This window comes from Ruditapes philippinarum, unplaced genomic scaffold (genome assembly GCF_026571515.1).
Source record: "Ruditapes philippinarum isolate M1 unplaced genomic scaffold, ASM2657151v2 ctg724_1_1_1_1, whole genome shotgun sequence".
NCBI classification, from domain to species: Eukaryota; Metazoa; Mollusca; class Bivalvia; order Venerida; family Veneridae; genus Ruditapes; species Ruditapes philippinarum.
The window spans coordinates 194457-216188 of NW_026864586.1; the positions used below are offsets into that span (position 1 = coordinate 194457).

Here is a 21732-nt window from a genome sequence, read left to right on the forward strand (position 1 = left end):
AAGCTCGGTTTAATTGAGTTTGTTCATAGACGGTAGTGGTAAATGCAAACTATGTCCACGTTCTAAGCAATATTCAACATTTTAACATGTAATGGTTACATTTATAATTTGGAAGCACTTACGGATGTGTCCATATGGGAGTAATCATCGAACTTTAATGCGACACGTATGTGCTATTCCATGTAAAGCAGCGTGTTGTTCCCATGTGAAAGAAGGCTAGCCGGTGCTAGGGGGCGTGGACGGTAATTTGCACTTTCCAGTACCGTCCATGAACAGGCTCAATCAAACTGAGCCTGCAACATTTTCAATTTTGACGTGTTGGGCTTTCTTTAGGGGTTCTGTATTTATCTATTTTATGTCTAAGACTTGCTTCAATATGAATATTTTCAGTGTGACTTTTAAAGTAGATCCACCTGCTGGGTTTGTGAATTATTTTCTCTTCTCATCATGTGATACGTGTAAACGTGGCGATCCTACTAATGGTAACTGTACAGTTGATGTGTCTGTAGTCAACAATATTGCGGACAAAAATACTACTCGAAGGATTTGTTTGTCAGTAGGCCTAAAAGGGTAATGTCGTATAAAACTGTATTTATATGTTTTCAAACAGTATAATATTATCGAAGAAAACGAATTCATCCCTACTAATTTTAATACGATAAATATGATTCAGTGGTCTACATTCAGATTGATCCTTCTTTAGTACCAATACAAAATATAATTTACTTTTCAACAGGCAATTGTGTTATACGATGCAAGCGCATAAATTGAAACCATAAATTGAAATAGTGTAATCGTTTCTTCTTTTAATCAAATGTGTTTATTTACATATCAGACTTACAGTCGATGGCGAGCAACGTTGTTTTAATATTAGCGTAAAAGACCAAACGACTATTGGTAGGCATTATACTGAACTTGTTTATCATGATAAAAAATGAAGTGTTGTAAATACTTTAACTTTATGGTAGGGTACGAGCATTTTATATGTAACAACAGGATGTTTAATTTCGCATGTAAAAAAATTAAATTAAACATATAGATATTTCGTTTAATCAGTTTTTTATCTATACACTTTGAACATGATATGTTTTGTTCAACTCAAATGTATTTCGGAATAAATAATTTTAAAAAATAAATTTCAAAAAGTTAATTCAACCACATTGTCATGGCATAATAACAATATGGATATACACTATTTTAACATATACTCATCTGTTTTAAAGTTAAGAAAGGATGTCAGACGCTCGAATGCAAAAATGGAGGCTTTTGTGATGGACATGACATGAACAATCCCGTTTGCTTCTGTTCGAAAGGATTTTCTGGGCCAGAATGTAATGAAGGTACTTTCATATTTCCAATTATCGAAGTAAACAGTGTTTATCTTTTCTTTCTTTGACTCGAACATTAGTTTGTGCTATGTGATATGCAAGTTAATTATGAAGTAAAGAGTCTTTTATCCGAATGAATGTTACAGAAAAAATAATCCTCTAACTTATAAAACAAATTAAAATAATGCCAGATCTCATTTACAATTTGTCACGGTGAATTTTCTACAACTTGCACTGCATATGTTAAATAAACTTCATTTTGATTTTTTATTCCTTTTGTAGCAAAAGTTGATAGCCCAATGACGGGATCACAAACACAGGTAATGCAAAACTAGCTTTGAATGCCACATAACAATCACTCTTCAAGTATCTAATACAGAATTCTAGTTTTGACATTAACAGTCTATTACCAACGGCATTTTCGCTATAACACAAAAATGACTCAAATTTAATATATATTTTAATGACATTGTACCTACATGCATGTAAAAGATGAAGCTACGGTAAGTTTCAATGAATTGAACAAAACTATCCCTCTCAAGTTCCTACTTAATGATAAATAAAGATCTTATGTGTTGGTATTAATAGTTTTCACTCCGGAATACGGAGGGACTGATAACTTCTGCACACGCTAGAGTAATCTCTAGCTAGAGTAGAGATACAGTGCGAATGACTGTAAAAAGGATTCATGATCAAAATAACGATCTGAATGACTGAATCAGCCATACCTGGCTCAGGATGAAATTATATTCTTAGGCTGTTTACATTATTACAAAACAAAATACATCATTAAATCTTTGTAGAGTTTCATCGGAGATTTTACAGTGCCGTCTGAGGTTAAGTGCGTAATCAACGAGACATGTAATATACCATTCCAAGTTATTTCAAAGAACGGACATTCGTAAGTTATTACTTGTTTAAGCTATCTCTTATTAGTATCTTTTAATATTTTGAATGGATGATGTCTCGTATGAAAACAATGTGTTAATAGTTACCGATAGTTACTTAGTACATTTTGAATTCAACTGTATTTTTTATAAATCACTTTATGTAAAGATATTGTATAAATGTGATGTATGTATTTTTATATCAAGTCCAAGTGTATCTCTGGGATATCATGATCCACGGCTGAATGTGATGACACCTTCCTTTATACCTCTCACAAGTTCTCCTACAATATTTCAAGGAAAGGTTGTGTCTATTCCAAATAAGGAAGGAGATTTTAGGTTCTGTCTGCAGACAACTCTCAACAGGTTAGAAATTACACACATGTAGTTAATCAGCCGTCATACATGGCTATTCGTGATATTTGTGGAGCCGAAAACCTTTACAAAATTATCCAAATTTCATTTTTCTTCTGTATTTAGCCGTAAAAGGAAATCGTGTTAAATTTCTTTCTGAATGTTCAAACACGTAAGCGTTTTCATTTTATGAAAACAAAACTGACTTTTCACATGAAAAATCTACTCACTATGTAATGAGCGAGTGGGTTGTATACTTTATCCTGTAAAAGATAATGATTTTGTCAAAGTTATGGCAAAAAATAAAACACGAACCGACTTTCGTATTAATTTTATCGTGGTATGAGCACTGTGAATAATAAACAGAATTTGAATTATACGATAATCTCTTGTTATTCGTAGCTACTACTTAACTATTTAACTTCTTGGTTTATTTTTAACAAAAACGATCTTGAATTTTATTTTAGTCAAAACTACATGGTGAGTCTGTCTTTACCGCTGCAATTCATATATTAATTGTATTTCTTTTAACTTTTAGCAAAACTGAAGATGAAATATGTGTCAAGGTTGAAGTGATTAGTAAGTAGCTGATTATATTTAATCTTTGAACCTTCAAACAATCTCAAAATAACGGTTGGAGAAACACATATAATTCGAGAACGACTTTATTTCATTTCATTGATATATTACCTACATTATTTACTATAAGCATTATTTTAATGTAAATTAAGATATATAAACAAATTATCGCCATTTTAATTCGTCAAAGCTTATTACCCATAGGTTCAATTTTTATTTGTTTGGGTCGTCAGACCAAACAAATAATGGTAGCGAAATTTCAGAGCCTAATGCTGTTAATTGCAAATGCCTAAAGTAGTCCACTTTTTTGCAGTGGTTACTTCCCTTTATATGTACACTAACGCCGAAAAATTCAGGGGAGATCAATGCGTAAAGATTGTCAAATGACAGGCGCATTAATTTTCAAGCAAAGTAGTTCCCGAATGGTCGAAGATTTCTAATATTGTTTCATTCTTTATATATTTCTATATACATGCTTACAGTAAGCTCCATGATTATTTACATCTGTGTTAAGCGTCGAAATAATAAGAGTTACAAACCCTAATTTAGAATAATATGGTTTTCTTCAGGCCATTAACACATAACTTCATTGTGACCGAGGGGTTTGCACGCTCGCTTATGAATCGATAGGTCTCGAGTTCAAATCCTAGTTGAGGCAACTCATTTTTTTAAGTCAAATAAATATTGAATTGACTATCAGTGTTGCAATTAGTCTTATAGCCAATTTACTACAGTTATAGTCTGATTTTATTGACCTGTCAATTTTGAATACATTATAGCACTCATTTAAATATTCGATTTCACTTCGGTTCTGTCCGTGTAGTTTACGAGAATTAATATGGAGTAAATAACTAATGTTTTGAAAAGTCACACCAGCTTAATGCATAGGTCATGTCAAATCCGCGATAGCACAGACAGTAGAGTGATTGTGTAATATATTAGGGGTCTGTAGTTCGATCCCTACTTTTGCCGTTGTTTTAAGGCCTGCTCTTTTTCTTTATTTCTGCAGTATATTTTCATGAAAATGGCCGAGTGCTTCCAATATTGTCTACACATATATGAATCAACTAAGAAACATTGTCTCAATTTGTATTGTGTTCAACGCCATTGAAACGACATTTTCTAATTTTAATCCGAATTCATTATAAATTTTAATTCTGAAAGCATGTTATTTATAAGGAGTTTAATTGCTAAACATATTAAATCAAAACGAACAACAAAACAAGCAATTATAGTTCCGATAATGTTGAAAATAATTATAAGAAGAAGAAGAAGAAGAAAAAAACAAAAAAAAACATTGGAGGTACGCGGTCTAGATCTCACAACACGTAGGACACTAAGAAATCATTAATATGTAGCTTACCCTATTCCGCTATACCGCTCAGTATAATTGCTCCATATGCACAAACTATATTTAATCAAATCTCACTGAGTACATCTCACGGAAATTACCGAAAATCTTTCGAAGATTAATATATTGTGTGCATTGACCGTGTAATTAGTATGGAATTGACAGGTTAATAAAACCAAACAATAAAATACTGGAAAGCATTGGTAGCACTATACAAAAACAAATTGGTTTATAATCTCACAACCTTCACCTTTCTGACATTCTGAGACCCAAACAAATTCAGCGCCTTCTGTGCTTTGATTACATATTGCCAATATTACGTGTATGAATACAAGCATGTCATATATGTTTCTATGTTTAATGGAACAATGTTGTTCTGAGGAATATTGTACCAATGTTAGATAAGTCCCTGCAGTAAATATTAAACGTTGTTTAATGATGTTTGACGTGCATTCCCTTGTTTTGAACTTTGCCTAGACATTCCCCTTCGGTGCTAGGTCTGACTATGAAGACGATCATTCAAGGACATTAACTTTTTTTCATATTTTAGTTGTCAGATATAACGGCACGATGATTTCAATGAATTTTATTTGCATATTTATAACGTGCATCAAAATAGTTTTGATTAAATCTATTTACAGCGGACATTCAAAAATGAAGCAGTAATTTTCCATAACCTTTGCGTTTATTTTGCAGTTCGGTGTATTTAAAATAATGATAAATTCTTTTCACTTCCAAAACCGATGTCAATTATCATAAGAAAATAACATATTATAATCTATATTTAACATTTACAATATGCATGTAGTAAAAAAATCGAAAATGTCTCTTTTGAAAAAATTCAATTAAAGTAAATTAACATTTAATTTACCTTTCTTGAATAACAGAATTGGTTTCTCTTTTAGGTACAGCTGTGGACAAAACGGACAAGGTAAACATTAGTTCTTTTGTTTTGTTTGCGTATGAAGCATTGTTTTATATTATGATTTGAATATTGATGAAAAATTAGTTCAAACATGATTTTTAATAATAAAATCTGAAAACAAAGTGATCCCTCTGAAGCATTAATCAAAACAAAATTACATGAAAATTGCAGAGTCGGTTTGAATGAGTCTGTACATGAGGGATACTGAATCAGTGCAAAATCCCTCACGCCCCTAGCACCAGGTTGAGCGGTACTCAATTCTCAACACTTAATAGTGCTGGCATAAATGATCCCGAAGGACCAGAAAAATATGAAAACAATATTTTGATTAATATCAACAATCAGAGACATAGATAAGGTTATATACATCTCTGTAACAATCAATATTTTTCAAGTTTAATTCTTGAGTAAAGTTTCTGACAGAATTTTAAGATATGATGAATTAACGATTGTTAAAAGTAGTAAACTCATTATTGTTTGTTTGATTTCTTTTCCTTTTCGCAGACCAAGCCCTACTTTCTTCCGCCTACACTATCAACTGAAGCTACTGTGATGTGTGGAATCAAAAAGGCTTGTCACTTCGACATGCATTTTACATCTGGAGATATGTTTGCTGGATTTACTGGAGTATGGTAATATACAAGTTTATATTCTAAAAAATGGAGAAATCTAGTTCTCAATTTTTCTTGACTAATACACATCAATTTTAATATTCAGTTTACTGCATTGCATGTATATGTATTATTGTGTTGTTTTCATCAACTTTTAGTCCATCTCTCACTGAGAGGAGTACAAGTCCTGTCGAAGGTGTACATATATTTAAAGTAAAGAGAGAGAACAGTACGGTGTGTACTGGAGATGTCACGTATGTTCCACCACAAGCAGACGGTCCGCACCAACTATGTCTACAAGTATCTTTACCAGGGTAACAAACATTTAATTTCTGTCATTTAAATATTTTAACGTTACTATTTTGTTAAATGATATATCTGTCGTTACGGTAGTGATGATAATTTGAGTGTATTTACTGATATAACTAAACGATCAATTATCGTGCTAGTTTGTTTGAAGTCGTTAAATTTTCCTGATTAAGAAATTTTAAACAACACCTGCATTTTATATACTGTAAAAAAAAAGTAGATAGTATACCGCATTTGATTAACGCTCCTGATGTAAGCAATAAGCGGTGTTTTTGACAATGACTTAAAAAAATAATTTTTATACGTCCAGGAAAAAGGGTGAACGTAGATGTTACACTGTTAAAGTAGTCACTGACATGAACAAGGAAGGTAATCATATTTAATTATTTAAATTTTGACATGTTTGTTTATAATGATCATTATCATCGCATATATCTTGAACATAAATATGAACGATCAATACTTTTAGTGATGCTATTGATGTCTGAAATCTTCTTTGTAGTTATATCACCATGTCGTGGAATCACTTGTCAACACAGCGGAAAATGTATGGCGGATTTAAGGAAGATGCCAGCAACTTACACGTGTATTTGTACATCTGCTGGATTCACAGGCAAAAATTGTGAACATGGTAAATATAATATATTTCTATTCAGTTTTACATCTTAAAGTTGTGTGCAACAAATAATTCTATATGCTATTTAGAAAAAAAAATGTTGCCATTTTTATAAAGCTTTCTTGTTGATCATGTCAGATCGGCAAACCAATATACACAGATGCAAGGTGAAATAGCAGTTTTGTGAAGTTGTAGAAACATAAGATAGAACTGTGATTGTTGTCTCATGTCAACAGAAAAAAAGAAACAGCGTAAAAGAAATATTTACTTGGCTCTGTATTAACAATAATTGTTCTAACATTAGCCAATATATTATTAATCTTCATTTCCGGAACTTTATTTTATCACAATCTTTAGTATTCAATAATTTTCAACCGTTTAAAATCGGAATTTAATACATATCGATAAAAATCTGGAAACAAAGTGATCCTTCGGAAGCATTAATCACAACAAAATTACATAACAATTGCAGACTCAGTTTGATTGAGTCTGTACATGAGGAATAATGAATAAGTGCAACATCCCTCACATCCCCTAGCACCGGCTTGAGCGGTACTCAATTCTCAACACTTAATAGTGCTGGCATCAATGATCCCGAAGGACCAGAAAAATATAACAACACTGAAGTGAAGTACGGGGCAACTTAAAAGATGAGTGATTGTAAATAATCTAGTGCACAAGATTGCGGAAGTGACGTTCCGGAAATAACCGATTTGCTACGATATTGGCCGATGTTAAGATTTTTGGCGGGAAAACATTGCAGTTAGACTACCTTAAGCACCTTTTGGACTGATAAAAAAGTTAAGGATCAGTCAGTCAAATCTTTTGTCAGATCGCTGAGGTCATCATACAATACTTTTTTTAATTTTAACTTTAATTTACATCAGTAAAGAAGAAACTTACATTTGTATACTTTAATGTCTTCATTACTGAAGATCTCACTAAAAAGAGGCAATTCATTGTCCAACAATTGAACATAGCTAGAAAAAATGACAAAATAGAATCCTTCTGGACAACTGATGGGAAGATCTGCTACAAAGAAAAATCTAACAGTTCTCAAAAAGGTTTGAAGAAAATGATCAATACCATTGATGAAATTGAACATCTCCTTCCAGATCCACTGACTGAAATGACAGAAGATCCCTGGAAGAATCTTCCTCAATAAATGTTTTCAAATGAATGTAAAATACATCCATTTATATTTAAACACATTTATAAAGTAGTGACCTTTCACTTAATTCATAACTAGTTAATTGTTTGTTCATTTGTTTTATATAAGCAATTAATTCTGTAGTCTATAATTTTTTCCCCTCACTTAATGAAGTTATTTAAGATGTTGTGATATTGATACAATGAGATTTTGTGAAAATAATGATGTGATTAAGTGATAATGATATCATATTAAAAATTATTTTGCTGATAGAAATAATGATTAACACAAGATGATGCTATTGATGGTGATGATGATGATGATGATGATGATTAAGTGATATTCATGAAATATAAATCAGATGATGATATTTTAAAGTTGATGTAATATTATTGATGTGATAATGATGATCTGTTGGTGATCATATAGAATACATGTATATATTTAAAGACTAAATGGCATTACTGATAATGATGATATAATCATGTGATGATAAAATTATGATATTGTAATGATGTAATGATAATAATGTAATGATGATGTCACAATGTTAATATGATTGTGATGTAATGAAAATATGACAATGATGAAGATGATGATGTGATCATGATGATGTAATGATGATGATGTGATCATGATTATGTAATGATGATGTGATCGTGATGTAATGATGATGATATGTGATCTTGATGATTAAACGATGATGATGTGATCATGATGAGATGTGTTCATAAAATGTAATGATAATGATATAATCACGATATGATGTAATTATTATTATGATATACTTATGTGACGATGTGATAAAGACATGTGATGTTGTTGTATTGTATGGTGATGATTAGATTTTTTTTCATTGATGATGATGATGATGTTGTTTTTCTTTTTTTTAACGATAATGACATCATGATGTTTATTTGTAAATATGTACAGTATATATATGTATTATAATCTAATAAGTGTCATATAAACTGAACACTAAATCTCAGTTAAAGTTTATAGAATATCCAAATTCTTATTTTTTGGTTTATAACTATGTAAACACTGTAAAAAATATCGTTTTTCACCAATCTAACGTCTAAGTATATTTTTTTGAAATGATATCCTGAAAATATTTTCAATATCACCGATTTAATAATATCTTCTATTTTTTTTATTTCCACTTATTCACTTATTGATAACCAAATTCATTTTTTTATAATCCAAAGTAATCAACTGAATTTCTCAACTGTCTTACTCTACTTTACTATTGTGTAAAATTAATAAAACATGGGTAGACGTAGTACAAGTACAGAGTGTTTGTTAAAAATGTAACATTTATGTTATAGATCCCTAAACATAGCTAAAGTTTGGTTCGTTCAAATAAGTATTTATATCTTTAATTGACGTCGGCTTATAAATTCTCTGCTCGCAAATATTTCTTTTATGTAAATAAGTATCAAATGATTATTTTATTTTCGTGTATTTTTGTTGTGATGGTTTGTCTGTTCTGTTTTAAAATGTCATTTTCAGTTTCTTTTATTCATCCATGGCTGCTCATAACATTTCCCTTGCATTTCGTTTTCTTACTTCCCAATGGGTAATATAAGTATTGGTGCTTGGAGAGCAGCTATAGGATTGTATTATAATGGAACACATTGTTTACATTATTCATATTGTTTTAAACAATACCCACAAAAACACCTCTTCTATATTTTTGGTTTGTTTATAGCAATATATGTTAGAAGTATTTTTTGTACTCTGGGTTTTTGTTTGCTTAAATTTATATTTTTTATCAACATTTTTATTCTTCTTTGCAATAATAACCTCAAAAAAAAATCCCAAAACATTACAGAATGTTTACGATTATTTTACTTTATAGGTTCTCAGGCTCTTTTTTCTATAAAAGAACTATTATTATTGTTATCAGGTGACATAGAAACTAACCCGGGTCCTAACAATCAAAATGACGCATGTCTTTCAATTATTCATCAAAATATTAGAAGTATAAGAAACAAAATTGATTTCATAAAAGATAATTTCAATGACTTCGAAATTTTATGTTTTACAGAAACTCACTTAACTAATACAATTAAAGACGATCAAATATTTTTGGATGGATATAGATGTTTATATAGGAAGGATAACACTGCCCATTCAGGGGGGATAATTATTTATACGTCAGATAAATTGGTAACAAAAAGAGTTTTTGAATTAGAAATGTATTCTGATGAATCAATATGGATTAATGTTAAAGATAAGGAGAAGAACATTTTGATAGGCACTGTTTATCGCCACCCAAATTCTACTGTTGAGTTTTGGTCAAAACTGGATAACTGTTTAGAAAAGGCGCATGAATTGTCGAATTACATTGTTTTACTTGGTGATGTAAATGAAGATCAACTCAATTATTCAAACCATAAATTACGTGATATCTTAATTATTAATAATATGAGTAATGTTATCAATCAGCCGACTCGTGTATCAAATACATCTGCCACACTTATTGACCCAATAGTAATTTCTAGTGAAATAAAATCATTTGACTTTGGTGTTTCAGAAACTCCGAGCGACATTAGTGATCATTATGCTAGTTATATTTTTATTCATTTTGAAGCGCTTTCTTTTAATACTTATAAGCGTTGTGTCTGGAATTATAATAATGCGGACTTTGTTCGGTTAAATGAATTGATAACTTCATATAATTGGTCAATATTATCTAATGGCACTGTAGACGAGGCTTCCGATTTATTTACTTCTTCATTTTTAGATTTGACAAAACGATGCATTCCATATAAAGAAGTTACAATACGACCATACGACAGACCATGGTACGATTCAATAATACGAAGAACTTCCCGGAAGCGTGACAGACAAAAATCACGTGCAATTAAAACTAATAAATCGTTAGACTGGATTTTATATAAAAAATTAAGAAACAAGGTTAATAATTTAAAAAAGCACGCGAAACAAGTTTTTTTTAATAATTTAGAATTTACAATCAACGATATAAGTAGTAATAATCCTCGCGAATATTGGAAAATTGTGAAAATGTTAGTTAAAGATAATAAACAATGTGAAATAATACCGCCATTGAGACTTAATAATGACTTGTATGTATTTACTGATAAAGAAAAGGCAAATGCGCTCAATGATTACTTTGTCTCTGTATCTTCTATTGATGATTCTAATACTTCTTTACCCATTTTCAATCTTAAAACAAACGAATCTTTGTGTGACATAATAATTAACGAAGAAGAAGTTAAATACATTCTTTCATGCTTAATAATAAAAAAGGCTAGTGGACCAGATGGGATAAGTCACCGTATGCTTAAAGAAACATCTTCTAGCATTTGTAAACCTTTATGTACACTTTTTAATCGTTCCCTTCAAGAAAATACATATCCCACATGTTGGAAAAACGCAAGTGTTATGCCATTATTTAAAAAAGGGGAGCACGATCTTTGTTCTAATTACAGACCAATTTCTTTAATAAGTTGCATAGGAAAAGTTATGGAAAGAATTATATTCAAATATATTTACAACCATTTACATATGAACAATCTTATTTACAAATATCAATCCGGGTTTATTCCAGGGCATTCTACTGTATATCAATTAATTGACATTTATCATCAAATATGTAAAGCTTTTGATGAAAAGAAATCAACTTGTATAGTGTTCTGTGATATCTCTAAAGCATTTGACCGTGTTTGGCATAAAGGTCTACTGTTTAAATTGCATCAGTGCGGCATTACAAATAATTTGAATACTTGGATTGCTAGCTATCTTAAGTCGAGGAACCAAAGCGTTTTTGTTGGTTCTTCTTTTTCTGACACAAAATTCATAAATGCTGGTGTCCCTCAAGGATCTGTGCTTGGTCCTCTTCTTTTTTTGATTTATGTTAATGACATTGCTGAAAACTTACTTAGTTTGACTCGTCTTTTTGCAGATGATAGTTCTTTATCAGTAACAAGCGATGATTCTAAATATATAGAAATGACTCTAAATATTGATCTTAAAACTATTACTGAATGGGCAGACCAATGGCTTGTAACCTTTAAATCCTAATAAGACAGAAGTATTATTTTGTTCTCTTATTAGAAATGAAAGACCTTTTTTTGTACTTTAACAATGTTCAACTTAATTACACTCAACACCACAGGCATTTGGGGTTAACCTTAAGTGATGATGGAACCTGGCATGAACATATTAATAATATAACTAACTCGGCGTCCAAAATATTAGGTTCTATGCGTTTATTAAAGTTCAAATTAAATAGAACAACAATAAATCAAATTTATATTTCCTATATGAGGCCTTTATTAGAATATGCTAGTGTTATTTGGGATAGTTGTACCTTATATGAAAAAGAAAAAATTGAAAAAATGCAATACGAAGCTGCGCGCTTAGTAACTGGTTTGACTCGCTCAGTGTCTATAGAAAGACTTCTGCATGAAATAGGTTGGGTCTCTTTAGCAGATCGTCGTTTAATGCAAAAATTATCAATAATGTATAAAGCTAAAAATGGGGAGCTTCCAAGTTATCTGGACACTTTGTTCCCAAATTTTGTATCAGAAAGTAGCCAATATAACCTTAGAAATAACGATAATTACGTAACAATAGCACGACGAACAGAAATATTTTCTAGATCATTTATACCCTCAGCAATTTCGGCATGGAATAGTCTTGATAATGAGATACGTGACTCGACTTCTTTAAATGTGTTCAAATCTAAACTCAAGGATAAATTCAAACCCACACTTGTCCCTAAATATTATTTAATTGGAGAAAGGTTAACATCTGTTTACCATGCACGTTTAAGAAATAGATGTAGTAATTTGAATGATGATCTGTATAGAAATCACTTAGCAAACTCCCCTGTTTGTGAGTTTTGCCATATCGAGGAGGATGCTGAACATTTCTTTTTTAACTGTAAACTTTTTGGTGTTCAAAGACTCCAACTTTTCACTTCCACTCGCCCTTTTCATCCATTAAGTACAAGTACTACTTTTTTATTTCACGAGGTTCAAAAATATATAAAAAATACCCATAGATTTAAATAATAAGAAATAAGTACATGTAAAAATAACAATCGTTGTTCCAATATTAATTCTTCTAATTCCCCTTATAAATGACATATTTTGACAGCCATACAAACCATCACATACTGCAAGTGCAGGAAAATTACTACTTTTTTATTTAAAAAATTGATAAGCAAATGTTTTTTTTTTTGTTTTTCTCTTAAATTTGATGTCGAATTCTATTCGCTACTTTGTTTTTGTTTCCGCCTTAATATTTGTAATTGCTCATGTGTATAGTGTTTAAACATGTTTTCGTTTCTATATCTTATAATGCTAAAGGTAAGGACAGTTACTAATGTTGCTAGAACTTGTTGTTCAACCCTTTTGCCCTTTGTTAAAAATGTTGTTTTGTGGAAATAATGTTATAAATTGTATTCAAAGAGCAATAAAATATTATTAAACTATGTATACTTTAATACGGTTTTATTTATTCTTTGTCAGTAATAGACAAGGACAAGACTTTGCCAGGTGTCAGGAATTTGAATGGTACAGTTAGTGGCATTCAACATTTTGAAATAGACAGTGCTATTCCAACCGACGTTAAATGTGCAGATAATAGTGAATGCTGTATCAATACACCCTATATTGGAATGAAAAATAATCCGTAAGTGATTTTCTTTACAAATTTTCTTTTCAATGACATGTATATTGCATATATATATATATATATATGTGAATGTAAAATGAAATTAAATATTTGACTTATGTGTTGCATTTGTTCATTCTGGGGAATATGATAACGAGAAAAGTGACTACCAACTAAATACCGAGTAAACGATCTATCTTTGTTGGTGTGTAATTTACAAACGATCGTTTATGTTTAAATCATATATTAATACCATCTTAATTTAAGATAGCATTGATAGTTTTCCATTACATCATGTCAAGACCATTAAGGTTAAAAATAACTTGAAACGTTTTATGCTATTTATTTTACTCATATTTTTGTTATATTACACCGTTTACAACGGACAAAGGATTTCACATTGATTATTATGACAATAAAATATTGTGACGTGTGACAAGTGCTCCTGCGAACGTGTTGCGTAAATTTCCAGTTGCCTTTCTCAATATAGTATGTCAAAATAGTAATAATGTCAAAGTCAAAGTCCATGAGAAACTTTGTTTTGGTAGAAATACTTATAGCTTAATACAGCTGCAAATTTTGGGTAATTGTATTCTCAGTATTTATTTATTCATTTGTTAACCGTAATTATATTACAAAGAATTTGTACAAAATACTTTTGAAATAATTTTGTATTCATCTTGAAGTGAAGGATCTCCTATTTATGTTTGCACTCCCAACAATATGCGATATATGCTTTGTGATAATATTTTATATTATTGTTAGTACATTTTCTCATATAGTCTACCGTTCAACGGTTGTAAAAAGAACAGTTTCAATCCTGCCTATATTTGTAGTATATGAAGAAATATGCAAGGAAGAAGATTGAATACTGCCTACGCTTGTACTTTTATGTGTGAGGGAATATCCACGTTTTATATTTTCTTATAAATCGACTCGAGTCTGTCGGTTCCCACCAAATAGTTTTGTACTACTTTGTGAAAATTTGCATTTTGTAAGTTTTATCTTTCAGTCCATTGATTGGTTTTATGAGTTCCGATTTGAGTATATCCAACCAAAGTGTGCTAGGAACTGGAAGTACTGATCTTACAAGACACATTTCACAGACATGTGTTAAAGCACCGCTTGGTGGTCCCTATAAATTCTGCCAGCAGACTACTACTAATGGCACAAATAAAGGGTAACTTATTTGCTACTCCTAATGGCACAAATAAATGGAAACTTATTTGCTACACTTCTAATGGCACAAATAAAGGGTACCTTATTTGAAACAACTAATGACACAAATAAAGAGTTACTTATTTGCAACAACTACTAGCACAAGTAAGGAGTTTCTTATTTGCAACTATTAATGACACAAATTAAGGAAAACTTATTTGCTACTACTTATGGCACAAATAATAGGTAACTTTTCTGCAACTACTTATGGCACAAATAAAGGGTTACAGTTTTTACAACTAATGGCACAAATAAAGGGTAACTAATTTGCTACTACTTATGGCACAAATTTATGCTGTAACTTATTTGCTGTTAACATACTTCTTTTGTTAATCATATGCAATAATTCATAGCTTACTTTGTTAATGTTGTTGCAAAATAACCCTGAAATCAAATTTCATTTTGTTAAGATTTTCCTAATCCTTTAATATTAATGTTATTTTGTAATGTTGTTATGATTTGTCTTTTATTTCAAGGGTGAATATTGACGAGATTTGCACGAATATTACAGTACAACATAAAGGTAAGTCTTACGTTTCAGGTAAATATCATTTATTGTCACGTTTGTTTGTCAATTAATGCCGCTTAAATTTTAGACGGCTGTTCTTTCTACACTACACATATACTTACTCCTAAGGCGTGAATAGATCAAAGCAGTTTTATTGATATTAACAAATTTTAACAGCTATTTTTTGTTGTGTTTTGCCTAAGCGAACGTTTGATGTAAAATAGAACAGACAAATAGGACAATTGACAACTTACACATAAAAAGCAGCACTAGTGATTTTATTTCTTTCCTTTTTGGTGATGTTAGACTAATAAAATATCGAACTGAGCTGACTTTTTAAACCCTATTTGTAAAAATTTCACCATATCAGACCATTTACATATCATAACTCCAAATCGGTGTTATTTAGCCAATTTTCAGATTGTTATTATATATGATGTTTAAATCTGTTTGATATAAGATATTTTAACCTGCTAAAAGGACCCTTATTAGTTTTTCTATAATTATACATCTTGTTTGTAATTCCTCTCCTATTGTTTTAAATTCGCTTGCATTCCAGATTTGTCAAACTATAATGTTCCACTTTTTATGTTTTGTATGTCAATACTTTTGATAGCTTTAATCTGATATCCGTAAGCTGCCAGACATGTCCATTCCTTACTATGTATTTTTTCACTCTGACATATATTATATATATTCTTTAGATCTATTATTAATATATCATACATTATAATTGCGTTGTTCTGTTGTTGTTGTTGCTGCTGCTGCTGTTGTTGTTGTTGTTGTTGTTATTATTATTATTGTTGCTGTTTTGTTGTTATTTGTGTTGTCTTTTTTCAAATAAAATAATAAAGTTGTGTTAACTTTTCCAGTTTTGATAGTCATTCTTGTTTTACTTTATCATTACTGCATGATGCAGCAATATTTCTTAGATGTTCTTAGACTGTTATACACCAGTTAACATGCTTTATTCGTAATAATACACAATGCAATATCTCAGATAACGCATGCTTCTTTAGAAAAAGTATGCGTTGTTTCAAATAAAGCAGAGTTATCTTAGTTCATATGGTGCATGTATTACCGTGACCGTTGACAAAAAAAAAACAAGAGTCACTTGACTATATCAAAACTCAGACCGGAAAATAACAAATACGTATTATCATGAATATCATAGTCTGGGTTTTTCTCTACAGAAAATGTTCTCGGCCTTACGGCAACGATCATTTTTTCTGTTACGGCCGCGGTCATTTTATGCAGAGTAAGACCATTTGATGTCGCCCAAAATATGGTAATCATGATCAATAAGAAAAGGCGGCGTTCAATGAACCATATCAAAACTATGATATGTCAACATGATTGCCTCGTCCCTATACTTTTACTATTACATTACTTTTACTAGATTAATAGTAAATTATTTTTTATCTTTAATTTCAGATCCTAGTCAGAACACGGTACGACTATACTTTACTGAACTGTACTTTCTAGCAATCCGATGACTTTTTAAATTATGTAGATATGAACTGAATATATATATATATATATACGAACTTAAAACACTCATACAATTTACATGTTTTAAAAATATGGTGCTATTACATAAATTGCATTATTGTTTTATTAATAAAAAACTGTAAAAGAATATCTAAACTTTATCACATGAATTTGAAAATTGATTCTGAATCAGTGCGTCATGATTTTGTATGTTCTTTTGCTCTATTTTAGCCACCGCCACATTTTAGCAAAAGTATTCCTGATGGCTCAACAGTTTTATGTAAACCGAACACAATATGTCACAATCAGATTATTACAGAGCAACAGCCTGGAGGTCAATGGTAATGTTATGATTTCGAAATAGTTTCATTCTAGCACCTTAATGAAACTGATATTAATTTGAATTTATTTTTAGATTGCATTTTCATCAGAAAATACTTTGATATGCATTGACAAAGCTTCCTGTATTTTCAATTAACTGCTGTAGTTGAATAGTGGCCCAGCTTTTTGGATATGTTTTACTGCATTAAATCAAAGCGCTGTTGCACTTGAATAGTCACTCATAGAATGTAATACAATCTTTTTTTATACAACGCTCTATGATGCACAAGTCAACTATAACCGCATGAATTTTAATTGTGGTGTTTTTGATTTTTTCGATCGTTAAGGTTAAAAAGTAGGGTGGTTCAGTTTTGGAATACAAAATTTATTAAGGGTTATGGGTGTGCGTGTGTACTTGTGTCCGTGTTTGTGCTATCAATATCAACGTCACTTGAAAAAGTTGCGATATTCTGATGATTATAAAATCATCTTTTTCAATATACAGCTTTTACAAATAGTACTGCTTTGTACTGTGGTGTAATAGGAAGTGAGTGTTGCTATAACTTTATGCGTTTTTGTTACATTGTATTCACTATTCACTGGTGTAAAATAGGCAATTCCTTCCCGGCCACCGACAACATGGTACTTTTCAGAAATGTTCGCCCGCTTAGCTCAATAGGGATAGCATCGGTGTAGTATCAAGGGGCCGAATCATGTGAAGTTTCTAGCCGGTCCCTTGTGGAGAAATTGCAAATGACTTGTAAGTTATCCAGAAAAGCCAGTTTGGTGGATCAAAACGGCGTATAGTCTAAAAAAAACAGACACAATATAGAGTATTTCACTATGATACTGTAAAGGCATAGTATTCTTATAAAACGAATTAATTGTTCTTTAGAAAGAGATTGTATGATATTTTTGACGCTTAAATAATCTTTTTAGAGCATGTTAGATACTTCTCACATGAAGCATGTGTCGCTAAATGTGAAATTTTCTGTCGTTAAAATAACAAAATGTAAACAAAGTAGTGTTTTGAATTCCATACAAAATACTAAATCACTGTTACAGTACTAAATGCCAAAAATCAACAGTGGTTCTGGTTATTGGCCAAATGGTAACTTATTGGAAACCATAACAAAATACCAAAAATATAGAGTTTTTGAGAAATAAAAGCTTCCTGGTGCATAATAGGTATTTATAACTGTCAAAATATATCTGCTAAGGTATATTTAAATAACAAGTTTTGCTATAATTTAAATATATATAACCAGTTCTCAGGTCAAAGAGTGCGGAGAAGGAGTGCCAGGTGTTCATTTCTTCAAAACTACTCCAGTTGATAATTTGTGCATGACGGATTTAGCTATCAAGACAGAAAATCCAGACACGCTTGACTTGTGTACTTCTGCAGGGTAAATATATTTTATATACTTTTTTATAAGTCATTTATTTACACATTTCAGGAAGAAGTGTACAGATATACCCCTGCCTGTCATCATCTGTTATACTGTCCTGCTTTCGGGCTGTCCTGTAGAATGACAAAACAATTGACTTTTTGCGCATCCGTGTCAGAAAGTCATATTTTAGTTCGTAATAACTTACCCTAATACTTTCATTTAAGATTTTGATTTTAATTTTTTATTATCCTAAATGCCATAGATTTGATTTATGGCTGCAATTTGAACAGTGATTTTAGTTAAACAAAAGATTTTATAAATGAATAACTTAAATCTCTAAATATTTTCCATTTCAGATCCGGTGGGCAACAAAACCACATGAAAGTAGAAGTGAAAAATGTATCAAGTAAGCTATACATCTATAAAGTAATTAGGAGTGTTAACGACTTTATGAAACCTTTTAACCCTTTACCTCATGAAGTGTATGGACCTTTCCAGTGTTTACAATTTTATGTAAATTGGCTAACTTGTTATCCAATTGCTACACTGAGATAATACATAGTCACTGGTTGACCTGGTTTGCACAAAATAACACATGGTTATGTTTGTGATACTGTTTGTGAGCAGCTGACCTAGCAATGAATGGAAAAGGTGAGGCTTAATGTTCCGCTACGAAATACCGGATAGGTCCATTGTGAAAAAATGCCGTTTTCATTGAAAAGCCTCTTGTTTATGCTTTGAAACTATAAAAATGCTTCAATACTGATGAAACTTGGCACAATTGTTAACTGGACCATAGCCTCTGTAACAGACATGTTCAATCTTAAATTTCCTGTTACCATGACAACGGGGGGACGTCTCAAAATTGCCAAAAATCACTATTTTGCATTGTTTTATCCATCAAAACTGATCTTAAAGTGCTGTAACGAGATGGAGTAGAAGGATTTTCAGTGTTGGTTACACGTTACCTTACGATTGACCTGATGCTATTTTTAGCCTATCACATGTCCAAAATTTTCTTGGCGATGAGGGGGGGCTGCTGCTCCCCTTCAAACCCCCCAAAACAGAAGGGGGTTCATCTGCCTTCTGGCAACCCCCTGGTGTACCTTTTTGATACGGGCAGCGACGAAAAAGTGATCACATTTAATAAACGAAAAACAGTGTTTGAGACATAAATAGGGTAATTTTTAACTGTTTGAGGCCTCAAAAGGGGGTCGAAAAGCCGTCAAACCACGTCTGCATGAAGTAAAGGGTTAATCAAAAAGATATTCTTAAAAAATGAGTTTTGTTAAACGTGACTTTCTTATAATCAATGCTTATAAAGCTCGTAAATTAATCCAATGCTTCCGTATACATTAGGTTTTGGACCATGTCAGAAACTACATTGTTTAAATGGTGGTAGTTGTGTAGCAGAACATATATCAGACGCTGTTTGTAAATGTCAGCCCGGATACATTGGTACAGTGTGCGAGATAGGTACATAAAACGTTTTACACGTATGATTGTTTAAGTACTTTATATTATCAGTCTAATAAGATATCGAGAATACGAGAAAAAGATAAGCCAAATTCATTATTACAACTACATGTATATAGAAATGATATTAAGTCATATAAATTAATTCATTCATTTTTCATTTCAAAAATTTGATTGATAACATTTTGTAACATTAATCTTTCAAACAATTTTATGCCTTATCAAGAGGCCTATTTATGAAACTGACCTTCAGCAAACATTAACATTTTCATTTTCTTTCATACCAATCTGAAGTTTAAAATATTGGAACATTTATTATATGACCTCTTACAATAACGAATTTCATCGTCATGGGCTTATATGTTAGTTAGCCTTTAAAAGCATGTGCTGCTCTTATCGGTTTGAAATGATGCCATTTTAACAACATTGTGTTTGGCCTGAATAAATACTGTTCATTGATGATATTAAACATTTGTTTTTGTTTTCTGAAAAACAAATATATATTGTAAATGTTGAAAATTATTTACAACATTGAGTTTTGTTATAATTAGCATTTTCTTACAGATATAAACGAGTGTGCATCTAACCCTTGTAAAAATGGAGCAACTTGTGTAGATAGAGTGAATAGTTATCAATGTCAGTGTAGCCCTGGTTACATTGGCACAAACTGTGATAGTAAGTTATCTGTTGATTTACCTTCTCCTGCAGTTCTATCACTTTTCGCCTGCAATGATTGTTTAAAGTATGCATGTAAATATTGCATATGGTTAGCATTACTTCTTGTTAATATTAAAGGAATTAGAATAAAATTATGAGAAATTAAACAATTATAATACCAGCTTTCATTTTTTCATTCTCTAGTATCATCTAATTATCATTTATCGAAATATAAAATACATGTAGTAAGGTTCTAATAAGTCATTTTACGGGAGGAAACTACAATTTTAAAGCCGGAGTGAAACATAAATTTGATGCTGACATATATAAGTGTATATGAACTATAATAAGCAATCAATTTAAGTCTATAAATCACACAAATGAATGGCAATGATTTCAAAAGTGATTATGTTATATTATGAATGAAAAGCAATTACGGGTTGTAATCTACAAGAGTATTGATAAATATGGCATGAAACAATCATGAGTAATCAGGAAATATAAAATACTGTATAAATATAGATAAGTAAGCAATGAGAAATCGTCTAGCTAAATTTAAATGTGGATCAATTTTAAGTTGTTTCAACCCTCATTGAAATAAGTCTTCGCTGATGTTACTTAATTAATGATAATAATTTTTAAGGATTTTAAATCTACATTGCTCAATAATATCAATCAAGTTAACACTTTCTGTAGTTAAATTGTATGAAGTGTCTGTGAATTTAATTTAAATAAAACACTTGATTGCAACGCATAGAGATAATTAGAATAAATAAAATATAGTAACGGAAATCGTTGAGTCAAACAGTTTAAGTCTATTAAGAATTGCTTGTTTAATAGAATTCTTTAACCCTACTTTTGTTTCTGTTTTACATAGAATTTATCATGAATATTATACCTACTTATTCCTG

General features: G+C 30.9%; 1 protein-coding gene across 1 annotated transcript in view; it reads left to right on the forward strand.

Moving 5' to 3' along the window:
- LOC132726185 (uncharacterized) overlaps positions 1–20833 on the forward strand; it is a gene marked incomplete at its 3' end in the record, with an annotated part of 86132 nt that extends 65299 nt beyond the window's left edge. Inside the window, 21 exon segments of the mRNA XM_060711457.1 lie at positions 391–570; positions 836–897; positions 1224–1340; positions 1611–1648; positions 2132–2229; positions 2423–2581; positions 3108–3148; positions 5405–5430; positions 5929–6056; positions 6194–6349; positions 6655–6713; positions 6847–6975; positions 13615–13777; positions 14772–14939; positions 15454–15500; positions 16920–16936; positions 17208–17317; positions 18566–18703; positions 19045–19094; positions 20048–20164; positions 20729–20833. Of these exon segments, the coding sequence (XP_060567440.1) occupies positions 391–570; positions 836–897; positions 1224–1340; positions 1611–1648; positions 2132–2229; positions 2423–2581; positions 3108–3148; positions 5405–5430; positions 5929–6056; positions 6194–6349; positions 6655–6713; positions 6847–6975; positions 13615–13777; positions 14772–14939; positions 15454–15500; positions 16920–16936; positions 17208–17317; positions 18566–18703; positions 19045–19094; positions 20048–20164; positions 20729–20833 (2108 nt within the window).
- Positions 20834–21732: the final 899 nt, after the last annotated feature.